A 16085-nucleotide genomic window follows, 5' to 3' on the forward strand; every position below is an offset into this window, starting at 1 on the left:
AACAACACAGGAAGCAATATGATTGCCTGTCTTTCTCTGTCCCAGTGTGGGAGTCTCCCCAAGGGGGAAGAGTGGACACTTTGAGATTCAGGGGGGAACATCTGCAGAAGTTCCTGCTGTCAGCTCTAGCTGGTGGGAAATTTGAGAAGGACAGCTGGAGCTCAGGTTGCCATCTGAGCAAGTAGGACTTAATATCTCAGCCGCTTAAGGCCCAATGAGACCAAGATTCAGCATTTAAATGTCTGTTTTCCTGCTCTGTCATCAGAACTGGGAGCTATGAGCCATCCTTCCTAAAGATAAGACAACATAAATAGAGACCTCCTCTTTTTTTTTTTTTTTAGAGGCCTCCTCTTAATTGACTTATTCATGCCCAGAAAAATATCATAGGATGGGAACTGCTTCTTACTGTTTTAACTCTGTTATCTTGCTTAAAAGCACAACGTTTAGAAACAGCAAAGCTAAGAAGACAACCTCTGTCTTGGGGTACAGTCTGTACTTCTTTTATCTCATAGAATGCCTCCTAAAGCCTAACAATTTAAACAATCCTTTGCTCTTCCTTTGCTCTCTTTTCAAGGCAAGATAATTAACATGAAATTCTTTAAGAAGTCTCTGTTCATAAACTAAGCAACACATATAACAATACATTTTATGTATTATGTTAAATTAAAAAAACACAAAACTGTTTGCACACCAGTCGTTTTAGTTACATATGTGCTTATAGAATAAGTAGTCCACTGAGGCAAGAAAGTACTTAACTGAAGACACTGCACAGTAAGGAGTATTGTTCCCACTGTCTCCACCCTGTCTTGATTGTAATTATTTGGAAGTAGCCCAACTATCAGACGTTTACTTATGATGATACCCAAAGGCATTTTTGACTTGAAATTTCTTAATACAGCAAAAGAATAAATTGAGGTGACCAACCCACACTACAATGAGAACCCTATAGGTATTTGATACAGTTACAGTTAAAATAAAAAATAAATGCCATTATTATACTGTGTGATTTTGATATTGACTTCAAATCCTCCCACACATGAATTTTGCAAAATTGAATCAGGTGTGGCTAAGGGTTCAGTTCATATTTTCATTCTGTTTTACATTTTCAGCTCTGATTCATATTTTATTTTATTGTTCTTATTCTGTTTTATACACTGATATTTTTCTTTATCAAATGTGATGGTCTGTGCTGAGAATTTTCAATTGTTTTATAACAGGGCTTTTAAATACTGATTGCAGAAGATCTACCTTTCTGTCTTCAATTGCTAAAAGTTCTTAATGGTCCATGATGTGCTTTGTCTCTAATTTATGCTGCAGATTTACCATTGGTCTTATGAAGAAAGCCAGGAATGACATCCCTTTCTGGGGTGCCTGAGGCATTCTGTTCCAGGTGTCTGAGTATTGCCCCTGATCTTGACCAGAGGTAGTACTTCCTGTGCATCACCTGCTGCAGCTACATGAGGTTTGTCATTTAATCACTTATGCCTACTTACCAGAAATAATGAAAATGACAGATGCCAAATGTAGTATGGCCACCATACTCCAGACACTGCGCTGAACACCTTACTTGCATTAATGTCATTTAGTTCTCCCAACAACCCTATGAGATGGTTCATCTTAACTCTGTTACTGCTGAAGAAAGAAAGGCTTAGAGAGATTAAATAACTTGCCAAGGTCACATGATCTATAAATAACAGACGGGGGACTTAACCCCAGGTCTCCCTGACCACAGAGCCAGAGTTCTGAACCAGTCACTCTAGTACCTTATAAACAAAGATTTACATGAGATTTGCAAACTTGAAAACAGTTGTGACAAGATTAGAAAACTATGGAAGATTTTCTTTTCTTTCTTTTAAAATTTTCTTCACTGCTGTATTACATTTGCAATTTTTAAAAGAGGAGACAGAACCCTAATATTTAAAAATCCCATATCCTAAATGTCCTGCTCTTAACTAGAAATGATATCTGATAAAGTAATTCGAGTGGTGGATAATTAAATGTGTTAGTCCTTGTATGATTACATCATTAAAGGATGTTTGGAGTCATTATGTTTTAAGCCAATGGAATGGTTTTCTCAGGGTAGTGTTGGGGCAGGCAAGTGGATGGAGAAAAGGAAGCTACTGGACTTCCTCTACCATGCTTCATCTGGGGCTGTCCCCACAATTCATTGCACTCTCCAGTGATCCCAGCTAGTTTTCGTCACTGAAGCTTATTAGTCTATAGCTTGTTGTTTTGGTTTTGTTTGTTTTTTTGTTCTGTTTTGTGTTTTTTTTTTTTTTTTTTTGCCTTTAAGAGCCCTTCTTTTATTGGGAAATAAATACAGAGTCAAATAGGTGGGCCAGCCAACATCTGTATTTCTGGGGGCTAAGAGGAAGGAGTCTGACTTTCTCAGAACTCAGTATCCTAGCTTCTCCCTCTTCCCTGGACTCACTTCAAGTCAGCCCACTTCTTTGTCATGACAGCACAGGAATCCCTGTTCTGGGCTGCATACATGACCCATGAGCATCTCAGAGGATCATGGAATGACTTCGTGGAGCATGCAGCCCTCATTCCCCGGCTGTCTCTGTCTCCCAGGGAAGCCTTGGTTGGTTGGGGACTGGAACTATTCAGAGACAAAGGAGAATCCAGCTCTGTGCCAGCCTCTGCAGGAAGAGCGCTCAGTGGATGTACCAAAGAGTCTTCTAGAACGGCCAAAGATGCGGCCTTGGTTTGAGCTTTGTACAGAGGGAAGAACAAAGCTGAATGTGGTTAGTCAGGGTTTCTAGGGTACTTCGCAAATTATTGTCATATTTACCACTCTTGTCTAAGAAGGTAGATCAGAGTTATGGGAGGCAGTTTTTGGTGCACAGAAAAGGTTTGAGGTTGGTGACTCAACAGTCACAGTTACTGGTCCCTAAACCCTGTTCCTTCCTAGAAGGTGTGGAATGGTAAGGACATTTCCCTCTCTCAAGTGGCTTATGGCAGCAGAAAGCAAGCTAGCAAACTATGTGGCTTGCCATGTAGGGTAATTTGAGGGACATTAAAAAGTACCCCCAACCCTACCAAGAATACTTCTCAAAGAGCTGTGGAGACTGCGGGGACATGAGAAGTTCAGGGTCAAGTCCCAGGAAGGCCCCAGAAGGGGAGAGATTCCACATATTGGCTCTGGGGTCTGGAAGGATGGCAGGAGCATCAGGAAAGTGACAAGGGTTCGGGGAGAAAATCCTCAGATTACAGATGCTCATGAATCTCTCTCCTCAACCTCCAGACTCCAGTGCTCTGAACCAGGTCTGAACCCTGGAGGAGGCACTGATGTGGAAAACCTGGTAAAAGCCTTGGAGTGGGCTTTCTGAGTAGCACAGATTGGGTAAGGTCCAGAAGGCACTGCCAGTGGGCGTCATCACAGACCATACTGGGCTATGTCCCCAGCTCCCTTCCTTATGCCTGGGCACATCTATCTTCTCAGGAAGGTGACTCCCTGAATTCTCAGGGGAAAGATGCTGGATAAAACCTGGGCCTAGATCTGAGAGAGAGCCACCTCATAGTCTCATTTTCACCCCCATCTCTGCTCAACCTTACAACCCCAGCCCACGGCAGGGCTGTTTGGTACACTGGTCTGCTCAGCCTCCATATCAGACACCTGTCCCCATGGGCTTCCTCATCTCACCCAGCAGGGCTGACCCCAGGGTATTTTTCCCAGTGCTTTCCCCAGGCCAGTTTTAGACTCTGCAATCAGATCTCCTAGGAGATGTTTCAGAGTTTGGGGGAATTTTATACTTTCATTTTGTTTTTGTGGGGGTTTTGTTTTTTGATTTTCTTTTACTTATCCAGATAAATGGACTCATCATGGACTCCAAGTGGCCAGGTGGTCTGGACTGCTTCTCAGTGACCCTTCACTGTGGGACTGGCTTATATTATAGAGACCTCTGGTCAGAGACCGTGATGAGAACCATCACTGGCTGGGAAGATGGGATGCTCAGGGGCAGCCCAGACCCAGGCACCTTCAGGCAGGTCACTTTGCCATCCTAGGCCTTAAAGTGTCAGAAGGGAGAGCAGCAAGTCTCAGGGGGATATTTAGACTCTCTTGTTTAAGAACAGGAGATGACCTCATTGTGCAGCCCACCTGAGATTGTTTAGGGAGGGGTTTTTCCCACAGACACATGATCCTCTTTGCTTTCAGGGAGGGACTCTACATAGCCAAAGGGAAGGAAGTGGTGCTTTGTCACAAGTGATGAAGGTGTGGGGCAGGAAATGGTGCTCACCCGGGATGCTCTTGTTGCCTATACGTTTCTCTGTGCCAGATGGAATGTTCCACGGATAATGGGCTATTGACCAACACAAGCTTGAAGATTGGTTAAGGTTCTTGCCAGTGTAATAAGTGGTATGGTGCGTGGATAGAGCACAAACTCTGGAGTCAAATTAGGATTGAATCCAATCCTCCCATTTTTTTGGCTATGAGCCATTAGACAAGTTATTTAGAAGCTCTGTTCCTCAATCTGTAAAATAGTGATAAATATGCCTGCTTTTTACTATCATAAAGATTAATGGAATAATGTATGTGGAGGCCCTGGACATTTAGGGAGTTGAGTTAGCAGAATTTTCCTCTTCCTACCCTCTTGAATATTCATGGGGAAAATGAGTACACTCCAGGGGAAGAGAAAGAGGTCTTGACCCAGGGTCAGGATTCCCAAGTTTGGTTCAGACCCTGCCTTACACCACCACCAGCACTGCCTCCTTCATAGGGCTGTTGTAAAGATCAAATAAGGCAGTGAATGTGAAGGCCTTTGAAAACGGCTTTGTAAATACAAGGCATTGTCACCTGTGTATCTTTTGTTCTTGGTCTGCCAAAGTCTGTTCTTTATAGCTGATGAAGCAGCTTGGTGTACCAAGCATAATAACTGCAAACCTCAGGTTAGTCACCTTGCCTCTCAGGTCCTGTAACTGTTCCCTGCGGCTGCTATAACAAATTACCACAAATTTGATGGCCTAACTGTAGGATTTTGTGGATATTCTTTATCAAATTGAGAAGTTCCCCACTATTTCTAGCTGGTCAAGAGTTTTTATCATGAAAAACTGTTCAGTTGGTAAATGATCTACCTGGGTTCTCTGGAACTTTAATCTTCTGTGATCTCTAAGAGTAAAGGAGAAGAAAGAGCTTTTAGATTTGTGCAGGAGGACCTTCAAGAAGGCAGAGGAGTAAGACGAGGAGATCACCTTCCTCCCCACAAATACATCAAAAATACATCTACATGTGGAACAACTCCTACAGAACACCTACTGAATGCTGGCAGAAGACCTCAGATTTCCCAAAAGGCAAGAAACGGCCCATGTACCTGGCCATGTGGCTGACAGGGTCTTGGTGCACCAGCCGGGTGTGAGGTCTGAGCCTCAGAGGTGGGAGAGCCGAGTTAAAGACATTTGTTCACCAGAGACTTCCCGGACCTATGTAATATCAGTCAGTGAGAGGTCTCCCAGAGATCTCCTAAGACCCAACTCCACTCAATGACCAGCAAGCTACAGTGCTGGACACCCCATGCCAAACAACTAGCAAGACAGGAACACCACCCCACACATTAGCACAGAGGCTGCCTAAAATCATAACAAGGTCACAGGCACCCCAAAACACACCACCGGATGCAGTTTAGCCCACCAGAAAGACAAGATCCAGCCTCATCCACCAGAACACAAGCACCAGTCTCCTCCACCAGGAAGCATATACAATCCACTGAACCAACCTTAGCCACTGGGGGCAGACACAAAAAACAACAGGAACTATGAACCTGCAGCCTGTGAAAAGGAGACCCCAAACACAGTAAGTTAAGCAAAATGAGAAGACACAGAAAAACACAACAGGTGAAGGAGCAAAGTAAAAACCCACCAGACCAAACAAATGAAGAGGAAGTAGGAAGTCTACCTGAAAAAGAATTCAGAGTAATGATAGTAAAGATGATCCAAAATCTTGGAAATAAAATGGAGAAAATACAAGAAACATTTAACAAGGGCCTGGAAGAACTAAAGAGCAAACAAACAATAATGAACAACACAGTAAATGGAATTAAAAATTCTCTAGAAGGAATAAATAACAGAAAAACTGAGGCAGAAGAATGGAGAAGTGACCTGGAAGATAAAACAGTGGAAATAACTACCACAGAGCAGAAAAAAGAATGAAAAGAATTGAGAACAGTCTCAGAGACTTCTGGGACAACATTAAATGCACCAACATACGAATTATAGGGGTCCCAGAAGAAGAAGAGAAAAAGAAAGGGATTGAGAAAATAATTGAAGAGATTATAGTTGAAAACTTCCCAATTATGGGAAAGGAAATAGTCAATCAAGTTCAGGAAGCACAGAGAGTCCCATACAGGATAAATCCAAGGAGAAACATGCCAAGACACATATTAATCAAACTATCAAAAATTAAATACAAAGAAAAAATATTAAAAGCAACAAGGGAAAAGCAACAAATAACATACAAGGGAATCTCCATAAGGTTAACAGCTGATCTTTCAGCAGAAACTCTGCAAGCCAGAAGGGACTGGCAGGACATATTTAAACTGATGAAAGGGAAAAACCTACAACCAAGATTACTCTACCCAGCAAGGATCTCACTCAGATTTGACAGATATATTAAAATCTTTACAGAGAAGCAAAAGCTAAGAGAATTCAGCACCACCAAACCAGCTTTACAACAAATGCTAAAGGAACTTCTCTAGGCAGGAAACACAAGAGAAGGAAAAGATCTACAATAACAAACCCAAAACAAGGAACTGATAATAGGAACATACATATCAATAATTACCTTAAATGTAAATGAGTTAAATGCTCCAACCAAAAGACATAGAATGGCTGAATGGTACAAAAAGAAGACCCATATATATGCTGTCTACAAGAGACCCACTTCAGACCTAGGGACACATACAGACTGAAAGTGAGGGGATGGAAAAAGATATTCCATGCAAATGGAAATCAAAAGAAAGCTGGAGTTGGAGAGGGTGTGGAAAAAAGGGAACCCTCTTGCACTGTTGGTGGGAATGTAAGTTGATACAGCCACTATGGAGAACAATATGGAGGTTCCTTAAAAAACTAAAAATAGAATTACCATATGACCCAGCAATCCCACTACTGGGCATATACCCAGAGAAAACCGTAATTCAAAAAGACACATGCACCCGAATGTTCATTGCAGCACTATTTACAATAGCCAGGTCATGGAAGCAACCTAAATGCCCATCAACAGACGAATGGATAAAGAAGTTGTGGTACATATATACAATGGAATATTACTCAGCCATAAAAGGGAACGAAATTGAGTCATTTGTTGAGACGGGGATGGATCTAGAGGCTGTCATACAGAGTGAAGTAAGTCAGAAAGAGAAAAACAAATATCGTATATTAATGCACGTATGTGGAACCTAGAAAAATGGTACAGATGAGCCAGTTTGCAGGGCAGAAGTTGAGACACAGATGTAGAGAATGGACATATGGACACCAAGGGGGGAAAGCTGCGGTGGGGTGGGGATGGTGGTGTGCTGAATTGGGCGATTGGGATTGACATGTATACACTGATGTGTATAAAATTGATGCCTAATAAGAACCTGCAGTATAAAAAAACAAACAAACAAAACAACTAATACTAAACTTTCATTGGGTTATTTGTATGGAAATATGTTAATATAAATGTTTCAGACATTACATGAAATTTCTAAAAATCTTGTATTTGTATTTGTATGGAAATATGTATGGAAATATGTTAATATAAATGTTTCAGACATTACATGAAATTTCTAAAAATCTTATATGTTCTGGTATAATGTTATAAGTAATAATCCTAGTTATTACTTTAAAATGTATATCTCAGAAATAACTAATTTTCTGGTCAACTGCATTATTATGAACTTTCATCAAATCTTTAACTGTGGTCACTTTTAAGTCTTTTGTCATTTACAGACAGTTCTGGGTGTACTCTGATGCTTTTGCAAATATGTTCCTATAAAAGGGTTTCATCTTCAAGAAATTCATGGAAAAGACTCTGACAAGTACAGGTTTCTGGTAACTGACTGTACTGCTGAACTGAATGAATAAGCATTTTCAGAACTCTAATGGAAAACTGATGAATTCATAAAAGTGCTAACAAAAGATCAAGATGAAAAAAAAATTTAATTACATGGGACTGAGTGAACTGATGAGGATGAGTATAATTTTTGTGACTTTCTGTCTGAATTAAAAAAAAAAAATCCTACAAGGACTCAGAGGCAAAGAATATACAAATCAATTTTCACTGCAAAGTAAAGGAGCTGTTACAGTGGAGGATTACTGGACTGAATGTCAATATTATGACATAGTATGAGTGTGTTTCAGGTTTGGTAATTGCAATCATTGTTGCTTTTGTTGTGGTCATCCATGTACAATGCTTGGTGTCAGTCTATTCATCTCTTGTAAAAATAAAATACAGTGTGTGAAAAAAAAATAGTTCTATACATTACAATTCTTGGCTTCATGTCCTTCACCATGTTGTAAGAGAAATTATTTAAAAAATACTATTTTAGTCATAAAATTAAAGTTTGCATTGCTATCAGTAAAAAAAAAAAAAAGAAAAGAAAGCTGGAGTAGCAATTCTCATATCAGACAAAATAGACTTTAAAATAAAGACTATTACAACAGACAAAGAAGGACTACATAATGATCAAGGGATCAATCCAAGAAGAAGATATAACAATTGTAAATTTTTATGCACCCAACATAGGGGCACCTCAATACATAAGGCAACTGCTAACAGCCATAAGAGGGGAAATTGACAGTAACACAATCATAGTAGGGGACTTTAACATCCCACTTTCACCAATGGACAGATCAACCAAAATGAAAATAAATAAGGAACCACAAGCTTTAAATGATACATTAAACAAGATGGACTTCATTGATATTTATAGGACATGCCATCCAAAAACAACAGAATACACTTTCTTCTCAAGTGCTCATGGAACATTCTCCAGGATAGATCATATCTTGGGTCACAAATCAAGCCTTGGTAAATTTAAGAAAATTGAAAGTATGTCAAGTATCTTTTCTGACCACAATGCTATGAGACTAGGTATCAATTACAGGAAAAGAAAACTGTAAAAAGTACAAACACATGGAGGCTAAACAATAACTAATAAATAACCAAGACATCACTGAAGAAATAAAAGAGGAAATCAAAGAACAACTAGAAAAAAATGACAATGAAAACACGATGGCCCAAAACCTATGGGATGCAGCAAAAGCAGTTCTAAGAGGGAAGTTTATAGCTATAAAAGCCTACCTCAAGAAACAAGAAAAATCTCAAATAAACTATCTAACCTTATACCTAAAGGAACTAGAGAAAGAAGAATGAACAAAACCCAAAGTTAGCAGAAGGAAAGAACCCATAAAGATCAGATCAGAAATAAATGAAAAGAAATGAAGGAAACAGTAGCAAAGATCAATAAAACTAAAAGCTGGTTCTTTGAAAAATAAACAATATTGATAAACCATTAGCCAGACTCATCAGGAAAAAAAGGGAGAAGACTCAAATCAACAGAATTAGAAATGAAAAAGAAGTAACAACTGACACTGTAGAAATACAAAGGATCATGAGAGATTACTACAAGCAACTATATGCCAATAATATGGACAACCTCGTAGAAATGGACAAATTCTTAGAAAAGCACAACCTTCAGACACTGAACCAGGAAGAAATAGAAAATATAAACAGACCAATCACAATTACTGAAATTGAAACTGTGATTAAAAATCTTCTAACAAACAAACGCCCAGGACCAGATGGCTTCACAGGTGAATTCTATCAAACATTTAGAGAAGAGGTAACACCTATCTTCTCAAACTCTTCCAAAATATAGCAGAGGGAGGAACACTCCCAAACTCATCCTACGAGTCCATCATCACCCTGGTACCAAAACTAGAAAAAGATGTCTCAAAGAAAGAAAACTACAATATCACTGACACACATAGATGAAAAAATCCTCAACAAAATACTAGCAAACAGAATCCAACAGCTCATTAAAAGGATCATACACCATGATCAAGTGGGGTTTATCCCAGCAAAGCAAGGATTCCTCAGGATACGCAAATCAATCAATGTGATACACCATATTAAAAAATTGAATGATAAATACCATATGATAATCTCAATAGATGCAGAAAAAGCTTTCAACAAAATTCAACACCCATTTATGATAAAAACTCTCCAGAAAGTAAGCATAGAGGGAACTTACCTCAACATAATAAAGGCCACATATGACAAACCCACAGCCAACATCACTTTCAATGGTGAAAAACTGAAATCATTTCCACTAAGATCAGGAACAAGACAAGGTTGCCCACTCTCACCACTATTATTCAACATAGTTTTGGAAGTTTTAGCCACAGCAATCAGAGAAGAAAAAGAAATAAAAGGAATCCAAATCAGAAAAGAAGAAGTAAAGCTGTCACTGTTTGCAGATGACATGATACTATACATAGAGAATCGTAAAGATGCTACCAGAAAACTACTAGATCTAATCTATGAATTTGGTAAAGTAGCAGGATACAAAATTAATGCCCAGAAATCTCTTGCATTCCTATACACTAATGATGAAAAATCCGAAAGAGAAATTAAGGAAACACTCCCATTTACCATTGCAATGCAAAGAATACCTAGGCATAAACCTACCTAAGGAGACAAAAGACCTGTATGCAGAAAATTATGAGACACTGATGAAAGAAATTAAAGATGATACAAACAGATGGAGAGATATACCATGTTCTTGGATTGGAAGAATCAACATTGTGAAAATGACTCTACTACCCAAAGCAAGCTACAGATTCAATGCAATCCCTATCAAACTACCAATGGCATTTTTCACAGACCTAGAACAAAAAATTTCACAATTTATATGGCAACACAAAACACCCCAAATAGCCAAAGCAATCTTGAGAAAAGAGAAATGGAGCTAGAATCAGGCTCCCTGATTCAGACGATACTACAAAGCTACAGTAATCAAGACAGTGTGGTACTGGCACAAAAACAGAAATATAGATCAATGGAACAGGATAGAAAGCCCAGAGACAAATCCACACACATATGGTCACCTTATCTTTGATAAAGGAGGCAAGAATATAGAATGGAGCAAAGACAGGCTCTTCAATAAGTGATGCTGGGAAAACTGGACAGCTACATGTAAAATAATGAAATTAGAACACTTTTTAACACCATACACAAAAATAAACTCAAAATGGATTAAATACCTAAATGTAAGGCCAGACACTATCAAACTCTTAGGGGAAAACATAGGCAGAACACTCCATGACATAAATCACAGCAAGATCCTTTTTGACCCACCTCCTAGAGAAATGGAAATAAAAACAAAAATAGACAAATGGGACCTAATGAAACTTAAAAGCTTTTGCACTGCAAAGGAAACCATAAACAAGATGAAAAGACAACCCTCAGAAAGGGAGAAAATATTTGCAAATGAAGCAACTGACAAAGGATTAATCTCCAAAATTTACAAGCAACTCATGCAGCTCAATATCAAAAAAAACCAAACAACACAATCCAAAAATGGCCAGAAGACTTAAATAGACATTTCTCCAAAGAAGATATACAGATTGCCAACAAATACATGAAAGGATGCTCAACATCACTAATCATTAGAGAAATGCAAATCAAATCTACAATGAGGTATCACCTCACAGCGGTCAGAATGGCCATCATCAAAAATTACAAACAATAAATGCTGGAGAGGGTGTGGAGAAAAGGGAACCCTCTTGCACGGTTGGTGGGAATGTAAATTGATACAGCCACTATGGAGAACAGTATGGAGGTTCCTTAAAAAACTAAAAATAGAACTACCATACCACCCAGCAATCCCACTACTGGGCATATACCCTGAGAAAACCATAATTCAAAAAGAGTCATGTACCACAATGTTCACTGCAGCACTATTTACAACAGCCAGGACATGGAAGCAACCTAAGTGTCCATCGACAGATGAACGGATAAAGAAGATGTGGCACATATATACAATGGAATATTACTCAGCCATAGAAAGAAATGAAATTGAGTTATTTGTAGTGAGGTGGATGGACCTAGAGACTGTCATACAGGGTGAAGTAAGTCAGAAAGAGAAAAGCAAATACTGTATGCTAACACATATATATGGAATTAAAAAAAATGGTTCTGAGGAACCTAGGGGCAGGACAGGAATAAAGACACAAACGTAGAGAACAGACTTGAGGACACTGGGTGGGGAAAGGGTATGCTGGGATGAAGTGAGAGAGTGGAATAGACATATATACACTACCAAATATAAAATGGCTAGTGGGAAGCAGCTGCATAGCACAGGGAGATCAGCTCCGTGCTTTGTGTCCACCTAGAGAGGTGGGATAGGGAGAGTGGGAGGGAGACGGAAGATGGAGAGGATATGGGGATATATGTATTCATATAGTTGATTCACTTTGTTATACCGCAGAAACTAACACAAGAATGTAAAGCAATTATACTCCAATAAAGATGTTAAAAAAAAATAAAAGATTTGTGCAGAGGGAAGAAAAAACTGTTCAGTTTTGTCAAATTATTTTTCTGTGTCTATTAATGTGATCATGTGATTCTTCTTCTTTAGCCTGTTGGTATGATGGATTAATTGTTTTTCAAATGTTAAACCAGTCTTGCATACCTGGGATAAATCCCACTTTGTTGCAGTATATAATTCTTTTTGTACATTGTTGGATTGGAGTTGCTAATATTTTGTTGAGGATTTTTCTGCCTATGCACATGAGAGTTATTCGTCCGTGGGGTTTCTTTCCTTGTATAGTCTTTGTCTGGTTTTGTTATTAGAGTGAGTTAGAATATGGAAAGTAATGAGTTCAGAAGAATTCCCTTTACTTCTATCTTCTGAAAGAGATTCTAGAGAACTGGTATGACTTCTTCCATTAAATGTTTGGTAGAATTCACCAGTAAGCCCATCTGGAACTGATGCTTTCTGCTTTGGAAGGTAATTAATTATTGATTCAATTTATTTAATAGATGTAGGCCTATTCAGATTGTCTATTTCATCCTGTGTGAGTTTTGGCAGGTTGTGTCTTTCAAGGAGTTAGTCCATTTCATTTAGATTTTCAAATTTGTGGGCATAGAGATGTTCATAGCATTTCTTTATTATCCTTTTAATGTTTATGAGGTTGGTAGTGATGTTCCCTGTTTCATTTCTAATATTAGTAATTTGCATCCTCTTTTTTTCCTTATTTAGCCTGGCTACAGGTTTATCGATTTTGCTGACCTTTTCAGAGAACCACATTTTGGTTTCATTGATTTTCTCTATTGATTTCCTGTTTTCAACTTCATTTCTTACTGTTCTAATTTTATTATTTCTTTTCTTCTGCTAACTCTGGATATAATATGCTCTTCTTTTTCTAGTTTGATGAAGTGGAAGCTTCAATTACTGATTTTAGTCCTTTATTCTTTTCTAATACATGCATTCAATGCTATAAATGTCTTTCTAAGCACTACTATTGCTATATCCCACACATTTTGATTAGTAGTGTTTTCATTTTCATTTTGTTAAAAATATTCAAAAATTTCTCTTGAGATTTCTTCTTTAACCTATCTTATTTAGAAGTGTGTTGTCTAATCTCCACATATATTGAAGTTTTCCATTTTTTCTGTTGATTTCCAGTTTTATTCCATTGTGGTCTAAGAGCAGACATTGTATGACTTGTATTCTTTTAAATTTGTTAAGGTGTGTTTTATGGCCCAAAAGGTGGTCTATGTTGGTGAATGTTCCATGTGAGCTTGAGAAGAATGTGTGTTCTGCTGTCGTTGGATGAAGTAGTCTATAGATGTACGTTTATACAGTTGATTGGTGGTGGAATTGAGTTCAATGATGTCCTTACTGATTTTCTGCCTGTTGGATTCGTCTGTTTCTGATAGAGGGATGTTGAAGTCTCCAATTATGACAGAGGATTTATTTCCTTCTCCTTGTAGTTCAAACAGTTTTGCCGCACATGTTTGAAGCTCTGTTGTTAGGCACATCCATGTTAAGGGTTGTTATGTCTTCTTGGGGAATTGACCCCTTTGTCATTATGTAACATCCTTCTTTATCCTGATAACTTTCCTTGCTTTGATGTCAGTATATCCGAGTTTCTGGCCTTTATTATTTTCCTTCTCTATAAAGAACTTCTTTTAACATTTCTTACAAGTCAGAACTACTGGCAACAAATTCCCTCCATTTTTGTTTGTCTGAAAAAGTCCTTATGTCTCCTTCACTTTTGAAGGGTAATTTCAACAGGGTACAGAAAATTATAGGTTGGTGGTTTTTTCCTCAACACTTTAAATATTTTACTCCACTCTCAATTCTTGCTTGCAGTTCATTTTTTTAAGTTAAATAAATGTGGAGACATTTTGAAGACATATATTGTGACCTCACTTGCTCTTCAGCGACACTACTGACTTTATGCTGAATAAGATGATAGTTTTTAAGTACTAGAAAATATTTCCTCAATTTTTTATGTATTTCACAGTGATCTGATATTTTATCTCCACAACAGAGATACAATAGATGTAAATGTTCTCAAGAGCATAGAGAATAGTAAAATGTAAAATAATTAAGAAGTAATGAGTTTTTATTCCCTTAGTTTTTGATATAATTTATTTAATTGTAAGTTTATATAATTCAATTTTTAATAATGTAATGTTTATCAATAACCAGCTCACAAGATTTCTGAAAATGTAACAATTGGCTCTCATGAGTTGGTATGTGCTGGCCCCAGCACACCACTGGGTAGTGTTGTGGGGAGGATAGTTGGGTGTCAGGTGTTTGTGTGTGGGGGGGTGATGAGAATAAAGAGCACGTTCACATATGTCAGCAGTTCTTATTACCCTTGTCCTCTTAGGGAGGCCCATTGGAAAGTGCCTTTGACCTGTTAAAATGGCCTTTCAGTTTCCTTGTGAGCCAATAATAGCATCTTTCCCATGTTTCATATTTATAGCTTAACTTATGGAAAAGCACAAGATCTTTCTTCTGTCAACTCTAGTCCCTTCTCCTCAACAAAAAATTGGTTACAAATTCTAAAATAAGGTGGCCCCTCCAAACACAGCGCAGGGCTCACTAAATTCTACCACAGTGCACCCAGCAGGGAAATTGGGTTTCTGCCAGCTGACCCACCTTTGCCCACCCCCATCTCTCTGTGACTTTGGCACCAGGACCTGACTGCATGGAGAGGTGTTCTCTGAAATTATGAAACAAATCAGAAGTAAAAGGTCCATCAGCTCATTAAAGGTCAGTCATCCAAGTTCAACTTTGAACTAACACATCCAAATTTGGGGTGGCCTGACATGACTACATCTCTTTCTTTATATAATAAGAGTTACCAGGCAGAACCGCCCAGAGAGTCTTGACATCCCTTTCCGGAAGACAGCTAAGAAAGGGAGGGGGGAGCACATTTCTGCCCAAGGCTGGGGTTTGACCGAGGTGACTACACAGCTCCCTTCTCGGCGCTTGCAGTCTAAGCACCTGACTTTGACTTCTTGGGAACAGCAGAGTGACTTAAAGCCTGAAAGGAGATGAGCAATCCTCGAGGCACAGGCAGAAAAAGTCCCAGTGAGACAGGAAGCCTGCTGGTTCCTGATGCATAAACTAGACAGTAGAGGCAGCACTTGCCTGACAAAGAGCTCACTCTGCCGTGGCGTCTGCGAGCAGCTGCCGGGCTCCTCACCAGGCTCCCTTCCCTCTCCTCACTGGCTGATGGATCCCAAGGGGCTCCTCTCCTTGAACGTCCTGCTGTTTTTCTCCCTAGTTTTTGAGCTGAGCTGCAGAACAGGTGAGTGCTCATCTGTCTGAGGGCTTGGGTCTCATGATTACCTGCCAGGAATCAGCTGTAGCCCATGGATGGAGAGAAGATGCAGGGGTGACGGGTTGTTTTTCGGCTGCCTCTTCCTCAGAGACTGACTCTGAGTTCTTCCTGCCTCTTTTAAAGAGGAAGGAACATTGTAAGTTACTGGGCTCCTGGCTTCTGAGGCTAAGCCCCACCAGTCCTAGTTTCCAAGGAAACCAGGAGCTCTAAGCCAAAGGCACTGGTCACATTCTAGACCA

The 16085-nt window shown here is 39.1% G+C and overlaps 1 protein-coding gene and 1 long non-coding RNA gene across 4 annotated transcripts in view; one reads left to right on the forward strand and one right to left on the reverse strand.

The window, feature by feature from the left end:
- LOC309639868 overlaps positions 1–16085 on the reverse strand; it is a 423467-nt gene that overhangs the window by 213872 nt on the left and 193510 nt on the right. The window lies entirely within an intron of this gene.
- The window catches only part of SLAMF1 (signaling lymphocytic activation molecule family member 1), a 40374-nt gene continuing 36023 nt past the window's right edge, over positions 11735–16085 (forward strand). For all 3 annotated transcript variants that reach the window (XR_014267689.1, XM_082475705.1, XM_082475706.1), the window contains exon 1: positions 11735–15813. Coding sequence is in view for 2 of the 3 variants with exons in the window: in XM_082475705.1 (XP_082331831.1) it covers positions 15621–15813 (193 nt within the window). In the remaining variant the exon portion in view is untranslated. The remainder of the gene's footprint in view (positions 15814–16085) is intronic.

The sequence above is a fragment of the Balaenoptera physalus genome (genome assembly GCF_965194825.1).
Source record: "Balaenoptera physalus genome assembly, chromosome: 1".
Lineage (NCBI taxonomy): Eukaryota > Metazoa > Chordata > Mammalia > Artiodactyla > Balaenopteridae > Balaenoptera > Balaenoptera physalus.